This window comes from Macaca fascicularis, chromosome 3 (assembly GCF_037993035.2).
Source record: "Macaca fascicularis isolate 582-1 chromosome 3, T2T-MFA8v1.1".
In the NCBI taxonomy this organism is placed as follows: Eukaryota; Metazoa; Chordata; class Mammalia; order Primates; family Cercopithecidae; genus Macaca; species Macaca fascicularis.
In genome coordinates, this window is record NC_088377.1 from 4276867 (window position 1) to 4299114 (window position 22248).

At 48.7% G+C, this 22248-nt stretch overlaps 1 protein-coding gene and 1 long non-coding RNA gene across 6 annotated transcripts in view; one reads left to right on the top strand and one right to left on the bottom strand.

Moving 5' to 3' along the window:
- PDE9A (phosphodiesterase 9A) overlaps positions 1 to 22248 on the bottom strand; it is a 118164-nt gene that overhangs the window by 31118 nt on the left and 64798 nt on the right. For 2 of the 5 annotated variants that reach the window (XM_005548603.3, XM_074033961.1), the window contains exons 5-8: positions 11844 to 12023; positions 11669 to 11723; positions 10042 to 10112; positions 1337 to 1421 (exon numbers count right to left, since the gene is read on the bottom strand). In XM_005548603.3, coding sequence (XP_005548660.3) covers positions 1337 to 1421; positions 10042 to 10112; positions 11669 to 11723; positions 11844 to 12023 — 391 coding nt within the window. The remainder of the gene's footprint in view (positions 1 to 1336; positions 1422 to 10041; positions 10113 to 11668; positions 11724 to 11843; positions 12024 to 22248) is intronic. The other 3 variants (XM_005548606.3, XM_074033962.1, XM_065541350.1) reach the window with 3 other exon arrangements.
- LOC141409792 (uncharacterized) lies at positions 3526 to 9102 on the top strand. Its single transcript, XR_012431968.1, has 2 exons — positions 3526 to 4053; positions 8775 to 9102. It is a non-coding gene; the product is annotated as an uncharacterized lncRNA (long non-coding RNA).

The window sequence follows — 22248 nt, forward strand, 5'->3', positions numbered from 1 at the left end:
CAGGCCCGCCAGCTTTCCCCTCACCTTGTGCCTCTGAGACCCTCCCACCTGCCACACTCCCTCACTAAGCAGACTGCCCTCAGTTTTAGAATCAGGGAATGATCGTCAGCATGCAGGGGGGCCCTGGGACAATTCGGTGCAATGGCACAGGGCTGCTTCTCAGTTCATCAGACCCCATGAAATCCCGCTGAGGCCGGGCAGTGGCACTCTGGGGAACCATGAGCCACATCATATGCCTGTGGTCTCTGGGCTGGCACCAGCGGGCATGGAGGTAAAGCCCGGAGGTGTGAGCGGGTCCTGTGTGCCCCTCACTCAGCATAGCGCCTGCACACAGTAAGCGCTCAATGGGTGCGCTCTGCTCATCGTCACCGCCGTCTCTTTGCTACTACGTGCATTTCCATCCCCAGTTTGGATGTGATTCATCCACACGTGTCCTGACCCTGGCTCCAGTAAAGTCCTGCTGTCCATAAAACTGACTTTGGAGGCAGCATCGTGGAAGCTGGGGCATTTTCCCCACGAGTCACCGCTCACTGGGCCTCCCGCAGTGCCTGTGAAGGACGCCTGTTCCCAGGAGAATGACTTCTGTGTCCCCAGTGCTGGAGCCCTCGCTGGAATGCAACCCAGTGGGAATATCACGCAGGGAACCGGCTCCCTGGGGGCACCAGGAGGCTCCTCCCCTAATGCCTTTTTCTTCTTGTTGTTCTGTCTTTAAAAGTAGATATCAACTTATTCCAAGCTGGATACATTGCTCCTAAGGCTTGGATCTGCAGGAGGACTCCTCTTCTGTGACGTGTCTTCCCAGCCCCCATCTCCCGTATGTGCTCTTTTTTTTAATTTTTTTTGAGACAGAGTCTTGCTCTGTCGAGCCCAGGGTGCAGTGCAGCGGCCTGGTCTCGGCTCACTGCAACCTCCACCTCCTGGGTTCAAGTGATTCTCCTGCCTCAGCTTCCCAAGTAGTTGGGGTTACAGGCATGTGCCACCATACCTGGCTACTTTTTGTATTTTTAGTAGAGATGGGGTTTCACCATGTTGGCCAAGCCGGTATTGAACTCCTGACCTCAGGTGATCCTCCCACCTCGGCCTCCCAAAGTGCTGGGATTACAGGCGTGAGCCACCACACCTGGCGCATACGTGCTCTTGTGTTAGAAGAAAGTCACGCCACTGACAAGCAGGTGGCGAGCAGGGTGGCTGCCTCCAGACTGCACTCTCCCAAGCCTGAACTGTACCGAACTGCACCAGCCTTTCTTTTAGAGAAACAAAGCCCACAGGCCCAGCCTAACTGGAATGGGGAGCCCTCACCAGGCCCGGCCGCCCGTGGCCCCAGCACAGACCCTACCTGCTGCTTCTGGCCGCCAGCTCCTCCCTCATCTTCTTAATGTCACTCTTGCATTTCTCAATCTCCACCACTTTCAGTCCTTCCACTGGTGACAGAGAGAGAGACAGCAAGGGGGTTACCACAGACGAATGCGGAGGATCTCTCAAGGCTGGTAACTAAGGGCTCCCTGTGGCTCCCAGGGAGGAAAATAGCTCAGTGCAGAGGTCTCACTCCTACCCCGGCTGCCAATACTCCGGGTGTGCCCGCACTGCCCCACTTAGCTCAGCCCCAACTGACTCCAACCTCGCCGGCGTGTGCCGTGGCCACCGCTGCACCACCGCCTCCATCTGGGCAGTTTCCAGAGGGCAGAAGCCCCTCCCCACTTTCCACTCCTGGAATCTCAACTCTGGCACCCACTTTTTGCTCCATACCCCTAAGCACCAGCTGAGGACATGGGACAAAGGCATCTTTTATCCCAAAAAGAAAAGAGGGGACATGTGGTGCCAGAGCATTAAAATGCAGCGAACGGCAAAGCGTTTTCAGCAAGGATTAAGATCTCATTATGGGAAAAGCTTTTCATTGTAACGATCTTCCAGCGCAGCATCACCAGGAGAAACTGTTGATTTAAAACAGAGGAGAAATGAACAGGCAAAGTTGAGGATCAGCAGAACCTGGGCTTGATCACATTCCTGGAGTTGAAACCGCCTTGGCCAAATGATGACTGAGACAGTGAAAGAGAGCTAACTTAACCGACTCCATCTTGCTCCTAACCTCCAAGCTGTCTTTGTTCATTCCTCAAACTAACTTTGGGAGAAACTTCCTTTGCAGTTTATAGTTTAGACAAAGACTATAACAGCCCTTTCCCAAAGCAGACCTTCTTCTTGCCTGGGGACGAGACTAACATTAGCCATAGGATTAGAAATTATGGTTTAAGAGTCACGCAGCTGGAGGCTACAAGATTCTGACCCTCCCTAAATTGCTCCTAGGATCAGCGCTTGAGATATTTTGCAGACCCTGCAGTTGATGGATCAGCTGGCACCACCCAGATTGATAAACTGGCTCGTCAGGTCTTGTGGCCCCGCTCAGGAACTGACTCAGTACCAGACAGCTTCTGCCCAGCTTCCGCCCAGGCTCACACCTGTAATCCCAGCACTTTGGGAGGCTGAGGTGGGCAGATCATGAGGTCAGGAGTTTGAGACAAGCCTGGCCAATATAGAGACACCCTGTCTCTACTAAAAATCCAAAAATTAGCTGGGCGTGGTGCACCAGTGCCTGTAATCCCAGCTACTCCAGAGGCTGAGGTAGGAGAATCGCTTGAACCCGGGAGGCGGAGGTTGCAGTGCGTGAGATCGCGCCACCGCCCTCCAGCCTGGGTGACAGAGCGAGACTCCGTCTCAAAAAAAAAAAAAAAAAAAAAGACAGCTTCAACTCCCTATGATTTCATCCCTGACCAATCAATCAGCATTCCTGGCTCACTGGCTTCCCCCAACCCACCAAGTTATCCTTAAAAACTCTGCCCCCAGTGCTCGGGGAGACTGATTTGAGGAATGATAAAACTCTGGTCTCCTGCACAGCCGGCTCTGAGTGAATGACTCTTTCTCCATTGCAGTTCCCCTGTCTGGATGAATCAGCTGTTTAGGCAGCGGGCAGGGTGAACCCCGTGGGCTGTTACAGAGTCCTACTGCAAAGGTGTGCCTCAACAGTTAGGATACTATTTTTCAACCAAAAACAAACTGGAGCTTATGCCTCCCAGCGAGTGTTAAACTTCAAGATATTCACCCTTGGCTGACTGCACGTTTACCCCAGAAACGCTGCCATGAAGCAAGCAGCTTTGCACGGCTTTTCAATTAGAGTTGGTTCATAAGAAATAAAAAAGATTAGCTTTGTTACTTTGTAATCACACCTTAATTTTTATGCAGAAGGATACTCCCATGATGCCACTCTATTCCCTTTTTCATGAAGTTTGGCTCTGAATAACTGCTAAAAATAAAAAGCGAATGTTTTCTAAAGGAAAAACCAAGCAACTAGGAGCCTTTGGCTAGTTTCTAACGACTCCTTCCCACCGGAAGTCGTGCAGCTCCGGAAAGGAATTCTCCCAGTGCAGGGGCCCCGGGCAGCCTGGCTGGAATCGGCCTCCTGGGGGGGTTCGAGGCATTTCCGGGGTCAGGGGTCAAGTAGGGGTATGGCTTCCCGGGACACTGCTTCTCTCTGCCAGAAGGATGAGGAATCTGGAGGATCTGGTCCTGCTGATGTGCTTCTGTGCCACAGAAACCTTCTCCGCCCCTCTTCTACTCAACGGCTAGAGGACAGGGATCTGGAAGTGCATGTGGCAGGAGCCAGTGTGGTCGCTGTCCTGATGGCCAAGTCCAGATGAGCGGCCGCTGGGGAAACACAAGGTACCTGAGGTCCGGACTAAGGTCTTTTGTTCAACCACTAAGAGTCCACCTTCTCCTTCGGAGCCGGGTCTCCGTTTTCTCCAGCATCGTGGGCCCCTCCAGGAAGCTGAAGAACGCCACAGGCTGTCTTCTGAGAAAAGGCTCCAAGAACACATTTCGGGTCGGCATGTGGATTGGGAAGCCCAGCGTGGCCTCCACGGGTGCTCCTTGGTTTTGTCTAGACTGCAGGATCCCACCCGTGCCCTGTGGGTTGGACACTGACGTGAGCAAATGGACAATTCAACATCAGTGGCAGGAAGGCGCTCAGTGTGGTTCACACGCGGAAGGCAGCACATTCCGAAAGTGAGTAGGTCTGGGGAAGGGTTGAGCATGCGGTGTAGACTGCAAACAGGGCAGCTGCGCCCTCTGTCCAAGGTCCATGGTCCATTGACTATGTCTTAAATGTCATTTTCCTGAATATAAAAAATCCTACGATCACTGTAGGAAGTATAGGAAATAGCACTTCAAAGAAGAATATTTTAAAATTTATCTAGGATCCTACGGGCCCAGAAAACAACTCAGTTAATATTATTTGTATTAATGTGTGTCCTTCCAGGCCTTCTGCCCACTCCCAGGCCTTCTAAATATTCATCCTGTTTCTCTCTCTCTCTCTTTCTACTACCTATCTACCTACGTACTCACTATGTATCCATCCATCCATTCATTTATCTATTATCGATCTATCTATCTATCCATTCGTCTATCTATCTATCTGGAAACCCCGTCTCTACTGAAAATACAAAAATTAGCCAGGCGTGGTCACAGGCTGCCTGTAATCCCAGCTACTCTGGGGGCTGAGGCAGGAGAATCACTTGAACCCGGGAGGTGGAGCCGAGATCACACCTCTGCACTCCAGCCGGGGCAACAGAGCGAGACTCTGTCTCAAAATAGAACAAAACAACAAAAAAAAGGGGGCTTTAAAAGAGATTTTTGTGAGCTTCTGCAAGTCACAGGCCACCTGCAGGGAAAGCTTTAAGGACGACTTTCTGAGAGACGCTGGCTTTGGGGAAAGCGGCCTGGCGGGTGGGGAGAGCCAAGCCGGGGGTCAGGGAGAGCCGAGACGGGGATGGGGGAGAGCCGAGCCGGGGGTCGGGGAGAGCCGAGCCGGGGATGGGGGAGAGCCCAGCCGGGGGTCGGGGAGAGCCGAGCCGGGACGGGGGAGAGCCGAGCTGGGGGTGGGGGAGAGCCGGAGAGCCAAGCCGGGGACAGGGGAGAGCCCAGCCAGGGGTGGGGGAGAGCCGAGCTGGGGGTCCGGGAGAGGCGAGCCCAGGCTCAGGAGGCTCTGTGCTGTGCTCCTTCCCCAACCTCACTGTACTCTGGCCGGGAACCTGGCAGGCCCAGTCCTTTGGCTACAGAGCTAGTGAAAGTTGTTTAAAGACATGTATGAATAGAGCTGTGTTTCAACACTTCCTCCAAGAGCCTCACTAAAGAGCCCGCGTAGCACACACTTCCTGAGTGACGGAGGAAAGCAAGGCTTGGTTCTAGTATCTAGGCTCTGGGCTGTTTGGATGGCCTGTGTTAAACTTTGCCCCAGGCAGTCAGCTCCTGCCACGGCCCACGCTGTGTTTAGGTTTTGGTCCAAACCCAGAGCACGGGGACAAAGGGTGGATGGAGCAGAGCTGCCCTGTGCCCTGGCCGCAAACCAGGAAGGAAGGGAGTAAAGGGCCCTGCTTTAAAATCTCTCTTTAATGTTTCACCTCCAGCCAGGACGTGAGGGGAGGCGCCTGGGTGTTCTGTTTACGAAATAATCTGTAACGTAAGGGAAATCTCAGATCGCTCGAACGAGGCTAAACTTTTTATATCAAAAGGAAGAAGAGCTTTGAAAGTCAGTGAAGAGAAATGAAGAAATTTATATTCAATTCAGAGGAATTATACATTTGAGAAGAAGCAGGAAATTCCATTTAAGTGAAGTCCACCACAATGTAACATGGCTTTAAGGCGGCCGGTTCCAGCGGATGAGTCTTTTAACTGAAGAAGCAGAAAACAGCTTGGAGGGCACAGTGGCTCACGCTTGTAATCCCAGCACTTTGGGGGCCGAGGCGTGTCGATCGCCTGGGGTCAGGAGTTCGAGACCAGCCTGGCCAACATGGCGAAACCCCATCTCTACTAAAAATACAAAAATTAGCCGGACATGGTGGCGGGCGCCTATAATCCCAGCTACTTGGGAGGCTGAGACAGAAGTGTCCTGTCTTTCGGGGGCGGAGGCTGCAGTGAGCCAAGATTGCGTCACTTTAGCCTGGGCCAAAGAGCGAAACTCTGTCTCAAACAACCACAACAACAACAAAACGAAACAGCTCACAGCAGCTCATGTACAGCAGAAGCAGCTGTGTGTGTATGTGATCACAGGTATGAATGTATCTGCACGTGCCTGGGTGCTTACACGTGTGCACGTGTGCATGTATATGTGACATCCTGACATGCCTGTGTGATTTCACGTGTGTATCTGTGAGTGCACGGACACCTCTGTGTGTGTTTACACGTGCATGTGCATATGTAGATGGCAGCATCTGCCTCTGGCCCAGGCCCCGTGCACTGGGTGTCGGACCACGCTCCTGGCCGCCCTCCCCATCTGGCTAGCTTCTGGCAGCCGTGCAGGGCTGGGACTGACCTTCTGAGAAGCTGGGCACACACTTCCCCAGTGGCCTGCCACATGAGACGTTCAGCTCCCGGCCCTCTCCTCAAAAGGATTTTCCCTCTCTGTCCTCCAAGCCTCCTGAAATGTCTGGGCTTTCGCATCTTTGGGTTAAGGCTCTGCTGCCCTTGCGGTGTCTCTGGAACTCAGACTCCCTGGGGCTCAGCACAGCTGCAGCATCCCGGCCACCTCCCGCTAAAGCACACCCGCTGGAGAGTGGGGAGCCATCAGCCAGAAGTGTCCGGGGAGGATGAGCCCGAAGCCAGGTGGAGTTCAGGAGGAGGACAGCCTGTCTGGACACGGCTGCCTCCTGGAGTGGGGGTATGAGCTGCATGAGGCGTGAGGAGGGCAGCCAGGAGGACTGAGGAGAGGTCCCCTCCCTTACCCTCCACAACTCCTAGACTGCTCCTCCTTCCCTACTCCTTAGAAAGGGGAGCTCCCCCAATCCCATTTCTGCAGTCCTAGGTCTCTGGTGCTAGAAATAAGTACAACTGGTAACAACCGGTTTTACCCGCAGAAGCACCAGTAATTCTGGTCTGTGCCGTGAGCCTGAGCTCGGTGGGTCAAGAGTGGTGTCCTCTGCCAGGCCATCTATGTGCATTCACTGAGGGCCTTATGGGAAGATACCTTCCCTCTGAGAAGTGAGCATTTTGGAGAATTCCGCAGCTAGAACAGGCTAGAGGGGAAGGTCCTATGGGCCATGTCCTTCAGAGGTCTTCAACTCACCTGCCACTTGGAGGTAAAACAGGAACACTTTTCTTTTGGCTTGATGGTTATTTTCCAGGGTCAGTTATCCAAAGACACACAGGGTTACTATTCATCTTGTTGTGGGAGACATAATTCTCTGTAAGAGTTTTGAGAGTTACGGCATGGCCTCTTCGACTTGCCTGTTTGCACTTTCGGGGAAGAGCATGGAAGGAGCTGGCACTGGCTTCCGGGTGGGGCGTAGGAGATGGGGGAGGCTGAGGAAAAGCCCAGGCGCTGGAGAGAGGAGGAGAGGTGGGAGGCACCTGCTGTCCGCGGGCATCTGCACGCTCCCCCTGTAGTGATTGTGTGACTTTTTGCATCTGTAAAGGTGGGTGGCGACTCCGCAGCAAGCCTTTTTTGCATGTTTGGCTCAAACCCCTACCCATGTTTGGAGAATTCCCTGTGACACGGGGCTTGGTGGAGAGCTGAGCCAGCCTCCCAGTGCAGAATTATGGAAATGCAAACACTCGCTGTGGTGGGTTGAATTGTGTCCGCCAGAAAGATCTGTTCACAACCTACTCCCTGGAACTTGTGAATGGGACCTTATTGAGAAAAAGGTCGTTGGCAGATATAATCCATTAGGGATCTGGAGATGAGCCCATCCTGGATTTAGGTTGGGCCCTAAATTCAAAGAGAGGCATCTTTATAAGACCTAGCAGAGAGAGACTGGTGACGTGGAGCCATCCTGGGAGAACGTCACCACGTGAAGACACAGGCGGAGGTTAGAGTGATGCAGCATTCCAAGCTCAGTAACGGCAAGGATTGCTGGGAGCCGCAAGAGTCTAAGAGAGAGGCACAGAACCAGGGCCCCTCAGAGCCTCCAGAAGGAGCCAGCCCTGCTCATGCCTTGATTTCTGACTTCTGGCCTGCAGAGCTGCGGGAGAGTCAGTTTTTGTTGCTTAAGCCTCCCAGTCTGTGGTGCTTTGTGTGGCAGCCTCAGGGCACTCACAGCCTCCCTTTATGGGGCCTGCCTTGCAGCTAGACCGTGGGTGCATGGTCTGGCTGTGTCTAGATTTTGAACCTGTAGCCAGCGACATGGAGAAGTGCCTGATATCTGCATAAGTGGTTGTGGAGCCTCCGGGGGGCCTAGGTCCAGAGCGAGGAGTACAGGGGAGCTGGTGCTGCATCCGGGGCTCTGAGACGGCAGCAGAGGCATCCGCACAGCATCAGCTCTGCACGGGATTTGGGGAATTGCTGCTGCTGCACAACCTCCAAGCCCTGTTCCCAAGCCCTCCTGGGGATCCAGGGAGCTTCCCAAAATCCTTCAGGGAAAAACTGCTTTTCTGTTGAAAGCAGCCACGATCAGTTTCTGTTGCTTGCAGCTTCAGCTTTCTAACCTGAGTTACCAAGGAATCCTCATGGAGTGCCTGGTGCTCTTCAGCCAGGTGTGCAGGGAGGTGACCCGTCCCAGAAGGGCAGGTAGCAGGCAGTGAGAGTAGCCTGGCCAGGACCCTGGGTGCCAGTCTCAGCTTTATTTATTTTTCTAATTTGCTGAGTGAACTTGAGGTTACCTAACCTCTCTGTGGCTTCCTCATTGACAACAGGGAAAATGAAACCGTCTTGAAGATCCAGTGACCACATACATTTTTAGAAATGTCCACACACTTTGAAAAGTATAAATCTGACTATGTAAATCATGTTTCAGGAGAATCACTTGAACCCAGGAAGTGGAGGTTGCATATTGAGCCAAGATTGCGCCACTGCACTCCAACATGGGCAACAGAGCAAGACTCTGTCTCAAAAAAAAAAAAGAAAGAAAAGCGACGATGACATTCAGTCAATCAGCCAGATATTTTTTTTTTGGTGATGCTGTAACCCTTAATGGCCTCCTGTCTGGATTCTGTTTATTTAGTTCCTAAGTTGGTAAACGTGGTGCATGTTAATCATTAACCTTTGCCTTGTCATTGACAAAGAGTTCACTTGTCAAGCTGTGAGTTGAACATAGAATTGTGAGGCCTGTGGAATTTAAGCATTGACCTTGGTATTACGGATGAGGACAAAAAGGATGGGTGACTTGAAGTTGTTTTCTTCCCAGAATTTGAGCTTTTTGATCATTGAATCAGGACTTGAATTGATACTCCTCGGCTCACTAGTCATTTTTCTGCTTTCCTTTGGTGGTGACTGGAGGCTGTAGTAGGCTGTTCTTCTGTTGCTATAAAGAGATACCTGAGGCTGGGCAATTTATAAGGAAAAGAGCTTTGATTGGCTCCCAGTTCTGTTGGCTTTACAGGAAGTCTGGTGCTGGCATCTGCTTGGCTCTTGGGGAGGCCTCGAGAAGCCTCCAATCATGGTGGAAGGCGACAGGGAAGTGGGAGGGTAGAGAGCTGCCACGTGCTTTTAAACAACCAGATCTTGCGAGAGCTCACAATCTCAAGGAGAGCATCAGGCTGTTCAGGAGGCATCTGCCCTGCTGACCCAAACATCTCCCACCAACCCCACCTCCAACATTGCCAATGACATTTCAGCGTGAGACGTGGAGGGGACGCACATCCAGACTGTATCAGAAACCAAGAGGTAACAACTTAATAGACAGATTCCAAAAAATGGTGACCCACAGGGTGCAGATCAGTGTGCAGAGAATGTCTTCATTTACACACAAAAAGACACAGACAAGACACTGGGCAGAGGTTCTCAGAGGGGCTAAGTGTGGGGGGCTTCGTGTGTTCATTTTTACTCTTTGGGGCTGAAAGAATGCTTTATACCATGAGATGTGCTTCTTTTAAAATAGAAATAAAATGCTTAGTTAGTCACTGTGCGAGCCTTTGTTAACATCAAAGGTAATTTTCAAGTATTTCAGAAAGAAAAGACATTCGTATTTACCTTCAGCACTGAACTCCTCCCTGTTCCAAGTGGTTAATTTGAATAGAGGTTAAAGGACAGAGAAGCAAAAAGGAAACAGAAACGTCACTCACATTCCACACGTTTCTCTAGCACAGCCAAGTGATTCGCAACTTCAGCTTTCAGTTCATTGATTTTGAATGCTCTAGGAACGAAAAAGAAAAGAGGGAGGAAATATGACCCTTAAAATTCTCAGAGTCAAAACACGTTAAGCAAACATCTACTGAGTTCCCGCTATGGGCATGGGCAAGGCCTCTAGGTAGGCTGGCGAGGGGCTGGGTGCCAACATGCCAGGACTTGCTTTTCAGAAATCATCATGTCCCATGGGGAGGAAAGAATCACCAAATTATCATGAGGTGTATTTTCCGAGCTAGTGGGCATATTTACTTCCTCAGGCCTGAGCAGAGGACCCAGATTCTCTGGGGAGAACTCGTGGCCCTCTCTCTGCTTATGTGGTTAAGAGGGTCCAGTCCCTGCACCCTCCCCTGATGGGCACAGACACCTTCGGAGGACCTGTTGTGCTCTCTGGAGGCTCCAACCTAGTCAGTTAAAGAATTTGAAGGGGCCGGGCGCGGTGGCTCAAGCCTGTAATCCCAGCACTTTGGGAGGCCGAGATGGGCGGATCACAAGGTCAGGAGATCGAGACCATCCTGGCTAACCCAGTGAAACCCCGTCTCTACAGAAAAAAAATACAAAAAACTAGCCGGGCGAGGTGGCGGGCGCCTATAGTCCCAGCTACTCGGGAGGCTGAGGCAGGAGAATGGCGTGTACCCGGGAGGCGGAGCTTGCAGTGAGCCGAGATCTGGCCACTGCACTCCAGTTTGGGCGACAGAGCGAGACTCCATCTCAAAAAAAAAAAAAAAAAAAAAAAAAAAAGAATTTGAAGGGTTGTTTTTTTTTTTTTTTTTCTGAGACAGAGTTTCACTCTGTTGCCCAGGCTGGAGTGCAGTGGTGTGATTTCGGCTCACCGCAACCTCCACCTCCCGGGTTCAAGTGATTCTCCTGCCTCAGCCTCCCGGGTAGCTGGCATTACAGGCATATGCCATCAAGCCTGGCTAATTTTGTATTTTTCATAGAGACGGCGGCTTCTCCATGTTGGTCAGGCTGGTCTCAAACTCCAGACCTCAGGTGATCCGCCCGCCTCCACCTCCCAAAGTGCTGGGATTACAGACGTGAGCCACTGCGCCCAGTCAATTCGAAGGTTTTTAAAAAATCCTAGCCGTCTGCCCTTTTCACCATTTTGATTAACCTGGGCAGTAAGATACCGCAGAGAAAACCACAGAGAAGTCAGTCTGAGAAATGGAAAATAGGGTATCCAGGTCAGGATTGCTGGGATGACTCCGATGAAAAGGAAGTCCCCTAACTAAGCGAGGAAGCTTATATCCCAATGGAGCCAATTCTTATAGATTGTTCTCTGATCCCAGAAGAGCCGATGGAGAACATTCTCGACCACACGAGCTCACATTCTAATGCGCCCACTCAACACGGTCTTTGGTCTAAGGCGAGTGTTTCCTGGGCCCCATCCAAGCTGGCTTAGTTACAGAAGCCACAGAAGGCTTCCGCCGTGCGGGCAGCTCCTCCAGGCAGGTGAGACAGCCGCGCTTGCCGGCCAAGGCCAGCCTCAGAGCCCGGGGCCTGCCCTCGCTCTTAGAGAAAGATGCGCGCATCTCTGGCTGGTTGTAAGTTTAGAAGACTCTGTACCTTGAGAACTGCTCTGCGACCTGCGCCAGCACGCTCTGGATTAATTCTTCTCTCTCTACAAACCAAAGAAGAAAGACAGATGGAACACGGACAAGAGGAAAAGACGCATAGGCCATTGCGGCCCGAATCCCACGTGCTGGGGGGCGGAGGCCGCGACCGAGGAGCTGCCGGTTACCTGGAGGGACGTGCTGGCCTTCCTGGCAGCAGTCCTGGGGCTCTCTGGGCCTGGGCTCTACCTGTCCACTTTCAAATGCTCCTTCCCTCTGGGGCTGCTCCAGGCCCACAACCCGTCTGTCCCTCAGTGGTCTCTCAGCAGACTGGCCAGGGCTTGTGGTTCTCTTGTCCTCAGCACCAGCTATAAAAAGCAGGCAGGCCTGGGTTTCTCAATATGGGAAGTTTCCTCTTAGTGCCCAGGTCTATTTTATGGGGGCAATTACTGGGACAAAGTGAGTTCAAGGCACGTCTCAATTCAGAACACGGTGTTCTCACGGCGGGTCTGCAGAGGGGAGGCAGGCCCCGGTCCAACGAGTTGCTCCCTTTGTCGCCTGGCCTGTAAAACTGGGCTGGGTGGCCGGCTTTACAAGGTCCAGGACCCAGGCTAAATGGAACCTGCCTGTCTTCCTGTTTCCTGACCAGGCCCAATGCCAGATACCTCATAGGAAGGTGTAAATGCTCACAGCGCTGTCCTTGTCATCAAGGCGACATTCTAAGGAAGGGAGCGGTCTCTACCTGGCTCCAGCCATCCTCCGGCTCATGCCCCAGCACACCGAGAGCCCACACCAGGCTTAGTCATAAGTTCACAACATCTTCTATGTTGATTTGATGTCTAACCTTCCACTATAAACAAAACAAATAAAACCAAAGCTGCGCCGGGCGCGGTGGCTCAGGCCTGTTATCCCAGCACTTTGGGAGGCCAAGGCAGGCAGATCACCTGAGGTCAGGACTTCGAGACCAGCCTGACCAACATGGAGAAACCCCGTCTCTACTAAAAAAATACAAAATTAGCCAGGCATGGTGGCACATGCCTGTAATCCCAGGTACTCGGGAGGCTGAGGCAGGAGAATCACTTGAACCTGGGAGGCAGAGGTTGCGGTGAGCCGAGATTGTGCCATTGCACTCCAGCCTGGTGAACGAGAGTGAAACTCCGTCTCAAAAGAAAATGAAAAAAACAAAACCAAAGCTGCCCAAACAAACAAAAAATTCAAGAATCCAACTTGGCAATGGGGCTCAGAAGCTAAAAATGTTCACAAGCACTGACCCAGGGTTCCATTTCTAGGAAATCATCATGCATGTACACAAAAGATGTTCATCACACTGTCATTTAACACAGAGAAAACTGTAACAACCTGCACGCCCACCCGATGGAGATTCGTTAAATAAATGATGAGAAAACTCTATCTTTAGACATACATCTGGAATGATATTTTGCTATTAGAAATAATATTTTGAAAAATGTTCATGTCTGTTGTTAAAGTACAAAAAAAAAAAAAAAAGGTTTTGAAGCACTAATAGGGATCCTGCTTTTGAAAACATATTGGGAGGGTATACTCCAAAATAATAATAGTAGTCATCTTTGGTTATAAGTTTTATATACATTTTATTTAAAAAGTTTGCTTCCCTCTATCTTATGCATTTTCCCTTTTTTTCTTATGCATTTTCTATAATTAACATATATTAATTTCATTTAAAAAATTAAAAGAAACTAATCAGTTTAACTTTGCAACACCTCATTACTTCACCTGTCAAATGAGAGGGTAGACCAGATGATCCTAGATTCCCTCTGGCTTTAGCATTCTATGACTTGATAAGAAGAAGAAAAATGATGTTTTATTATATCTCTTGAAGCTACAAACGTAAAAATGTCAGCCAGAAAATTTTCGTACAGCCATAGGTTGAACTGGTGCAAGCTCGAGGCCCTCACCTGAAGAAAGTCCCACATCTGCTAGTAGGGGAAGGTGGCTCCTATCAACAAGAATCATCAAAGGTTTTACAGGCCACTTGGTGAACTCAGCAGGGGTTTAGATCACTTAGGAATTCTTTGGAAAAGGTAGTGTATCACATAACCTTTGAGAATGAATGATCTCAGAGTCTTGAGATAAATTTAGAAGTCCATCAAATGATGAATATTTATAAACCACTTCACCCAACAGCAGCAGAGCACTACATTCATTTCAGGCGCCTACAGAGCATGTACCAAGATAGACCATATCCTGGGCTATAAAGGAAATCTCACCCAATCTAAAGGAACTGAAGCCACACAGAGTATGTTCTCTGACCACAAGAGGATCAAAGTAGAAATCAATAACAGAAAGATAGTAGAAAAATCTCCAAACACGTGGAAACTTAACAACATACTTCTAAATAACTTAAGGGTCAAAGAGGAATACTCAAGGGAAAATTAAAAAGACATCGAACTCAATAAAAATGAAAATACAACACAAAATTTAGCTGTGGGACACAACTAAAGCAATGCTGAGAGGGAAATTTATAGCATTATGGGCTTCCATTAGAAGAGAGGAAAAATCTCAACTCAATAAGCCAAGATCCCACCATGAGAACCCAGGAAAAGAAGAGCAAAGTAAACCCACAATGATAGCAAAGAAAGGAAGGAGGGAAATCACAAAGATAGGGGAATAGAAATCCCGGTAACAGAAAACAGAAAAACAATGCAGCAAATCAACAAAACAGAGCTAGGTATTTGAAAATAATAAATTGTCAAACTTCTAGCAAGACTGACAAAGAAACAATGAGAGGGAAGACACAGATTGTCAATATCAGGAATGAAAGAGGGAACATCACTACAGACCCTGCAGACATCAAAGGATAATAAGGGAACACTACAAATGCCTCTACACACATTACTCTGACATCCTTCAATAAAATGGACCAACTCCTAGAGAAGCATGAAGTACTACAACTCATTCAATATCAAAGAGGTAATTTAAACAACTTATAGCAAAAGTCAATTTGTAATTTAAAAACTCCCCAAGACGAAATGTCCAGGCCAAGATGGTTCTAAACATTTATAGAGAATTCTGCCAAATGTTTAAAAAGTCAACATGATTCTAACAATATCTTCAAGAAAACAGAAGAGGAGGGAACACTACCATTCTTTTTTTTTTTTTTTTTTGAGATGGAGTCTCACTCTGTCACCTAAGCTGGAGTGCAGTGGTGTGATCCTGGCTCACTGCAGCCTCCGCCTCCTGAGCTCAAACAATTCTCCTGCCTCAGCCTCCTGAGTAGCTGGGATTATAGGTGCAGGCCACCAAGGCTGGCTAATTTTTTGCATTTTTAGTAGAGCCAGGGTTTTACTATGTTAGCCAGGCTGGTCTTGAACTCCTGGCCTCAAGTGACTTGCCTGTCTCGGCCTCCCAAAGTGCTGGGATTACAGGCGTGAGCCACTGCACCTGGGCCCCATTCATTTTATGAGGTTAGTATTACCCTGATACCAAATGCAGACAAGGAACAACAACAAAAAATTACATGCCAACATCCCTCATGAATCTAGATACAAAAATCACTAATGAAATAGCAAGCAGAATTCAGTAATATGTAAAAATAATTGCACATCAAGATTGAGTGGGGTTTATTCCAGGGATATAAGGTTGGTTCAACAGTTGGAAAGCAATCAATGTAATGTCCAATCAACAGGCTAAAGAATAAAAATCATATGATCATGTCAACTAATTCATAAAAAAATCTGACAAAATTCAACCCATGTTCATGAGAAAACGCATACAATTAGGAATGGAGAAGAACTTCTTCAAATTGATTAAAAGCATCAACCATAACCTTACAGCCAACATCATACAGTTGTTCCTTGGTGTCCCTGAGGGATTGGTTCCAGGACCCCCCACAAGGATGCCAAAATCCAAGGATGCTCAAATTCCTTATATAAAATGGTGTAGTATTTGCATATAACCTATGCACATCCTCCTGTACATGCTATATCATCTCTAGATTACTTAGAATACCTAATACAATATAAATGTTATGTAAAGAGTTGCTGTACTGTATTGTTTACCTATTTGTATTGTTTTTCTTGTTTTTAAAATATTTCTGATTGGTGATTGGTTAGATATATGGATATGGAACACACAGATACAGAGGAGCCGATCGTACTTAATGGTGAAAGACTGACTGGTTGGTGTCTAAGACTGTCACAAGGCAAGGTCGTCTGCTCTCACTACTGCTAATTAACACAGTGCGGGGAGTCCTAGCCAGTGCAATAGGCAAGAGAAGGAAATAAAAGACAAACAGATTAGAAAGGAAGAAAGAAAACTGTCCCTGTTTGCCAATGACATGTTGTCTACAGAGAAAACCCCAAGGAATCTACAAACAACAACAACAAAACACAACCCTCCTAGAACTAAAAAGAGAGTTTAGCAAGTTTGCAGGGTGGAAAACATACAACATTCAATTGTATTTACTACAATTGTATATTCTAGCAATGACCATGTAGGCACTGAAATTATAAATAAAATACCAGCCACGCATAGTGGTGCATGCCTGTAATCCCAGCACTTTGGGAGGTCGAGGTGGGAGGATTGCTTGAGCCCAGGAGTCTGAGACCAGCCTGGGGAACAAAGAGAGATCTCCAACTCTACAAAAACACAAAAACAAAAAACAAAACAAACAAACCAACAACAACAACAACAACAACAAAATAGCCAGGCATGGTGGCATGTGCCTGTGGTTCCAGCTACTCAGGAGGCTGAGGTGGGAGGATTGCTTGAGCTTGGGAGGTTGAGGCTGCAGTGAGCTATGATAACACCACTGCACTCTAGCCTCAAGGACAAAGACCCTGTCTCAAAAACAAACAACCAAACAAACACTAGTACCATTTACAGTCACTCAAAAATGCCCCAGGTGTAAAACTGACAATATGCAGAAGTTGTATGTTGAAAACTACAAAACATTCATGAAAGAAATAAAAGAAGATATAAACAAATGGCAAGACTGACCATGTTAATGGGTTGGAAGACTCAATACAGTAAATTCTCCCCACATTGGTAAACAGGTTTTACAAAATTCCCATTGAAAGGCTAGCAAGACCTTTTTTTTTTTTTTTGTAGAAATAGAGATTATTCTAACATTTAGATAGAAAGGCAAAGGACTCACAAGAATAAAAACAATTTTGAAAAACAACAGATAAAACGAGAGGAGTCAGCCTATCTTATTTTGAGACTTAGGATATAATTTCAGTAATCAAGACTGTGAGGTATTGGCAGAAAGACAGACAGGTAGAGCGATGGGAAGAAACAGAGGGCCTATGACCATGTCCATACAAATACGCCCAACTGATTTTTGACCCAGATGTAAAGCAATTCAACAGAGAAAAGAGAGCTTTCAATAAATAGTGTTGGAAAAATTAGCTATCCGCAGGCCAACAAAAAAAGAAAAAGAGCCTTGACCTAGAATTCAGTTTATATAAAAATCAATGCAAAATGGACCACAGATGTAAAGTATAAAAGTACAAAACGTTTAGAGAGAAAATAGGAGAAATCTTCAGGGTCTTCAGTAAGGTGGGGAGTTCTTAGACTTGACAGCAAAAACACAAACCAGAAAAAGAAAAATTGATAGCCTGGACTTCATCAAAATTAAAATTTTTGCTCAGAGAGATATCCTGGTAAGAGGATGACAAGACAAGCTACGGTCTGGGAGAAAATATTTGCAAGACACGTATCTGACAAAGACTTTGCATATAGCATATATAAAGAATGGTCAAAACTCAATGGTAGAAAACAAAACCAGCCAATTTTTTTGAAAGCAGGCAAGAGATGAGCAGACGGGGACTGGAGAAAGGCACAGATGGAAAGAAGCCCATGAAAAGATGCTGAGCACCACTCGGCCGTTAGGAAATGCCAGTTACAACCACAGTGAGACACCACTGCACACCTATCAAAACGGCTAGGATACAAAATAGGGCCAACCCCCAACGCTAGAAAGGATGTGGAAACACGGCTCACTCACTCGTGGCTGGTGGGAATGAAAAATGGTACAGTCATTCTGAAAACAGTCTGGTAGGTTCTTCAAAAAACAGAAAAAAAAAAAAAAAAAAAAAAAAACAACTAAAGATGCAAGCACCAGGGCAGAGAGATTATGTACACAGAGAACTGATGTTCACACAAAGGCCTGTCCACATGTTCACGGCAGATGTATTTGTAGTAGCCACAAACGGAAACAATGCAGGTGCCTTTCAAGGGAGAATGGATGGACAAACCGTGGTCTATCCATACCGCAGAGTATGACTCAGAAAGAAGGGAATGAACTACGAATACAGGCGACAACCCGGATGGATGCCAGGGGGTTGTGCTGGGTGGAAGGCGCCAATCCCAAAGTCACCTGCTGCATGATTGCATGTGTAGAACATTACGGAAATGACAACATCATACAAATAGAGACCAGAGGCCAGGCGCGGTGGCTCATGCCTGTGATCCCAGCACTATGGGAGGCTGAGGCAGGGGGATCACCTGAGGTCAGGAGTTGGAGACCAGCCTGACCAACATGGAGAAACCCCATCTCTACTAAAAATACAAAATTAGCCAGGCATGGTGGTGCGTGCCTGTAATCACACCTACTCGGGAGACTCGGGCAGAGGTTGCAGAGTGAGCCGAGATTGTGCCATTGTACTGCAGCCTGGGCAACAAGAGCGAAACTCTGTCTCAAAAAAAAAAAAAAAAAAAAAAGAGAGACCTCTTGGTTGCCAGGGGACAGGGATCCAGTGGGGAATGGAAGGGAAGCGGTGTGGCTATTAAAGACCAGCAGGCAGGATCCTCGTGGGGACGCCAGGTTCTGGATCTGGACTGTGTCACGGTCAACGCCAGGCTGTGACATTGTGCTAGAGTTTTGCAAGATGTCACCACTGGGAGAAACTGGGCAATAAGTGGGCTCTGTCTGTATGCATCCTTACAACGGCATGTGAATCTATCCTTGCTTCAAAATAAGAAACGTATAGACATAATGGAATAAAAGTTAAGGAAGAGTTTTCCTTTGGACTTTGGAGATGGAACCCTTTGAGCATGACAGGATTTGTGTGACTACATCTAATTTCCAGCACAAGCAGCCGTCATGTTTCACGCCACTCTGTCCACACCTTCTCTCTGCCCAGTTCAGTGCTGGGGCAGATGCTGGTATCCTGGTCTGTCACAGTCACACCTCGGCCAGTGTGCCACCCAGGCCAGCATGTCAGCTATTCTCAGGAAGGGTACAGACACGAACCTGCGCTCCCAGCGAGAACACTCTGGGGGCACTGCCCAGGTGGTGGTACTTACACCAGTGGAATACATGGGACTCAGCACAGTGGGCTCACGGAACCGCCTCTTTAGATAATGCAAAATCTGCATTCTTTTGCTGGGGGAAAGAAGCAAAACCGCCAGTGTGCACAAAGGCCAACCACACCCACGCATCCACAAACAGAGCCCTGATCAGGAAGTGGGTGCCTCCCCTCCTGACCCTAGAATCATTGGAATTCCTGCTGTGGCCACAGTTTCCTCCCAGGGGAGCTCAGAACTTAAAACAACTGTGATTTCATGCGTGTCGAGTGCTCAGGACAGCGCCAGCCCAGCCCTGGCCACATAAGCCTGCCTGCCTCTGCGATTGCTGTTGGCGTTGTTAGTATTTCCGCATCACGGAGGCTCGCTGAAGGCCCCAGGTTCCCTCTGACCTCCCTTTCCTGCTTCCACCACCTTCCCTGGGGTATCATCATCCTTGGGGTGACAGGGTGCGCTCCGGGCACCACCTCCAGGCTATGAAGGGGTGAATCCCACCCACACCACCTGAATGTGGCCCTTACCCCCTCTAGCACCTCCAGAATCCTCAGAGAGCCTGAAATGGCTGGATTTTGGGGGCAACGAACAGTTTTCATTGCAAATGTTCATCCTTCCCAACCTTCATGGCAAAATCACCTCGTGTCAGCCAAATTTGATATTATGTATGACACCTCCCTCATTTTCCTAAATGCTGCAGGATGTATGATGAATTTTAAAAATTAAAGCATATTCAAGTCATTTCACGTTGATAATGTCTTAATAGTTTTAAGAAAACCCAGCAATGGCCTGGGATGCTGGTAATTCACAGGTGGACATGACAGGCGTCTTTAGGGTCCCTCTGGACCTGGAAGTTTTTAAGCAAATGGGGAGACTGCAAATAAGCCCCCGAGGGAGGGGGAGTCAGCATTAACTCTCGCTGATCCATGTGATGGAAACTGAGGGAGAGCAAGCTGATATTCACAGGCAACTCACACGTCCTCCAAAGGAAACTGTCCCCGAGAACAACCAATAGAATATCTAAAAGTGCCCCAGAGTCTGCCTGCTAGAGAGGATTTCAAGGGTGCTGCTCCAAGCTGATGAGGATTTACTTCTAGATACCAACGACTTTAATAAAGGCAGAATATTTGACTACACCAAGGATCAATTAGTCGTAATGACAGTTTTAGGTAGGTTCCTCTTCAGCCTCAACTCCTGGCTGCTTCTTGCCTGCACACACCTGGACTCATTGAAATGAGCTCACCTGGGTGCTGCATCCTGCTGACCTCCTCACTTGATAAGCACAGGCAGGGAATGCTGGGCGGGGCTGGCAGAATTGTTTGCGTGTGATAGGAGACTTTAGGTTTGTTCCAGGGCAATCCTGGAGCCCGGCAGAGTCCGGGTCCTGTTTTTAGACGCTGCCGGATCAGGAGCCTGCAGAGTCCGGGTCCTGTTTTTAGATGCTGCCGGATCAGGTTAGCTTTGGGCCATTGGTTTGCAACAGACGGGCCCAGGCTCTGCCCACAGAACCAAGGGTACTGGAATGCAGCAAACCTCTAGAGGGACCCAGGAGGGGCCTATGGGCTACCAGCCTCATTCCCGGGCAGGATGCAGCCATGCGGGTGGCAGGACGGACACCCTGCCCCATGGTGTTCACACGGCTGCCCCTGTGTTCACGAATGTCCAGGGCAGGGGCGGCCCCTGCCCCACGCGATGCCCAGAAGCCATCGCCTGACTTCACCTTGGTCTGAGTGGACAGTTCAAGCCTCTGCCTCGCCCACTTCTTCCAGGAATTGTTTAATTGTTTCAGGCAAATCCTGAGTCTACCCGGCGCAGAATGACATGAAATTTGATTTCACTGATCGCTAGCACAGCCTGACCTATAATTCTGAATCTAAAAATTAGTGTAACACAATAAGCTAATTTGATTGACCAGCCAGCTGATTTGCCAATCTCTTTTTTATCTTGTGCGGAAGAGAATACTAACAGCAACAGCAGTTCTTCCGTCCTCCATGCACCTGAGCTGACGGGAATGCGTACTTTTCTCCCCTAGGCAAATGAATGCACACATGGCCCCAGCCATAGAACACGCTGGCCCCCAGATCCATGCATTGAGGGAGGTGACCTAGGAACCTCAGCATGGGCAGTAGCATCCCAAGCGTCTGACCTGCAAGAATAGAGTGAATGATACATCACAAGGGCATGTGCGTGTGGCCTGGGAGCTCGTGCGCGATCCATTCCATTGCCCTCAATCGTAGCCACTGCATGACATCACTGGGCTTAGATTTGCATGCTATTAATATGATGCAATGAGCCATGTTTCACCTTGTTAGTCCTGACCTGGAGCAACAGGGCAAGGTGCTGAGCACCCTCCAGTGAATATATATATACTTAGCAGACACTTCCCAAGCATTAGAAAAAATACCTCTGCTGGCCGGGTGCGGTGGCTCACGCCTGTAATCCCAGCGCTTCGGGAGGCTGAGGTGGGTGATCATGAGGTCAGGAGTTCAAGACCATCCTGGCCAACATGGTGAAACCCCGTCTCTACTAAAAACACAAAAATTAGCTGGGCATGGTGGTGTGTGCCTGTAATCCCAGATACTTAGGAGGCTGAGGCAGGAAAATCGCTTGAACCAGGGAGTTGGAGGTTGTAGTGAGCCGAGATTGTGCCACTGCACTCCAGCCTGGTGACAGAGCAAGATTCCGTCTCAAAAAAAAAAAAAAAAAAAAGAAAAGAAAAGTAAAGAAAAATACCTCTGCTATCCTTTCAGAAAAGGGTAAAGGGGTATCTTATTTTTTATTTTTGCATTGGGGAAAATAATTCACATTACTTGGCCCCAGAGAGATAAGCACTCTAGACGTCCTGAAGATTGTGGTGGGGGTGGGGGCAGGGTGCCTCTGATCCCTGAGAGCCAAGGCTCTTTGGAGGAAGGGCTGGCAGGCTTCCCTGTCAGTGAGGGGTGGGATGTCACTGTCCCTCTTCCTGGGAAGCAAACTCATCTCCTGTTCCACTTTTGCTCTCTCCTGACCCCTGCAACCGCCCTTGAACCACCCAACTGGTTGAGGATGTTGTCACTCAGGGTACGGTCACTGGCAATTCACTGTTTATGGACATCATAAAACAGACATTCAGATCAAGGACGACATTTCCTTTATAGCCCAGGAACACAATAAAGTTATATGATTAACAGTGACCTTAAAGGCACAAGAGCCTTTCCTGTGGCCTGTCCTGCCTGCCAAGGGATTGCATAAGTCTATCAGCAGCCAGAGGACTATCCCAGATCACTGGCGTTCCAGCCACTCAGATATGACGAAGAAAGCAAAATCGACCGA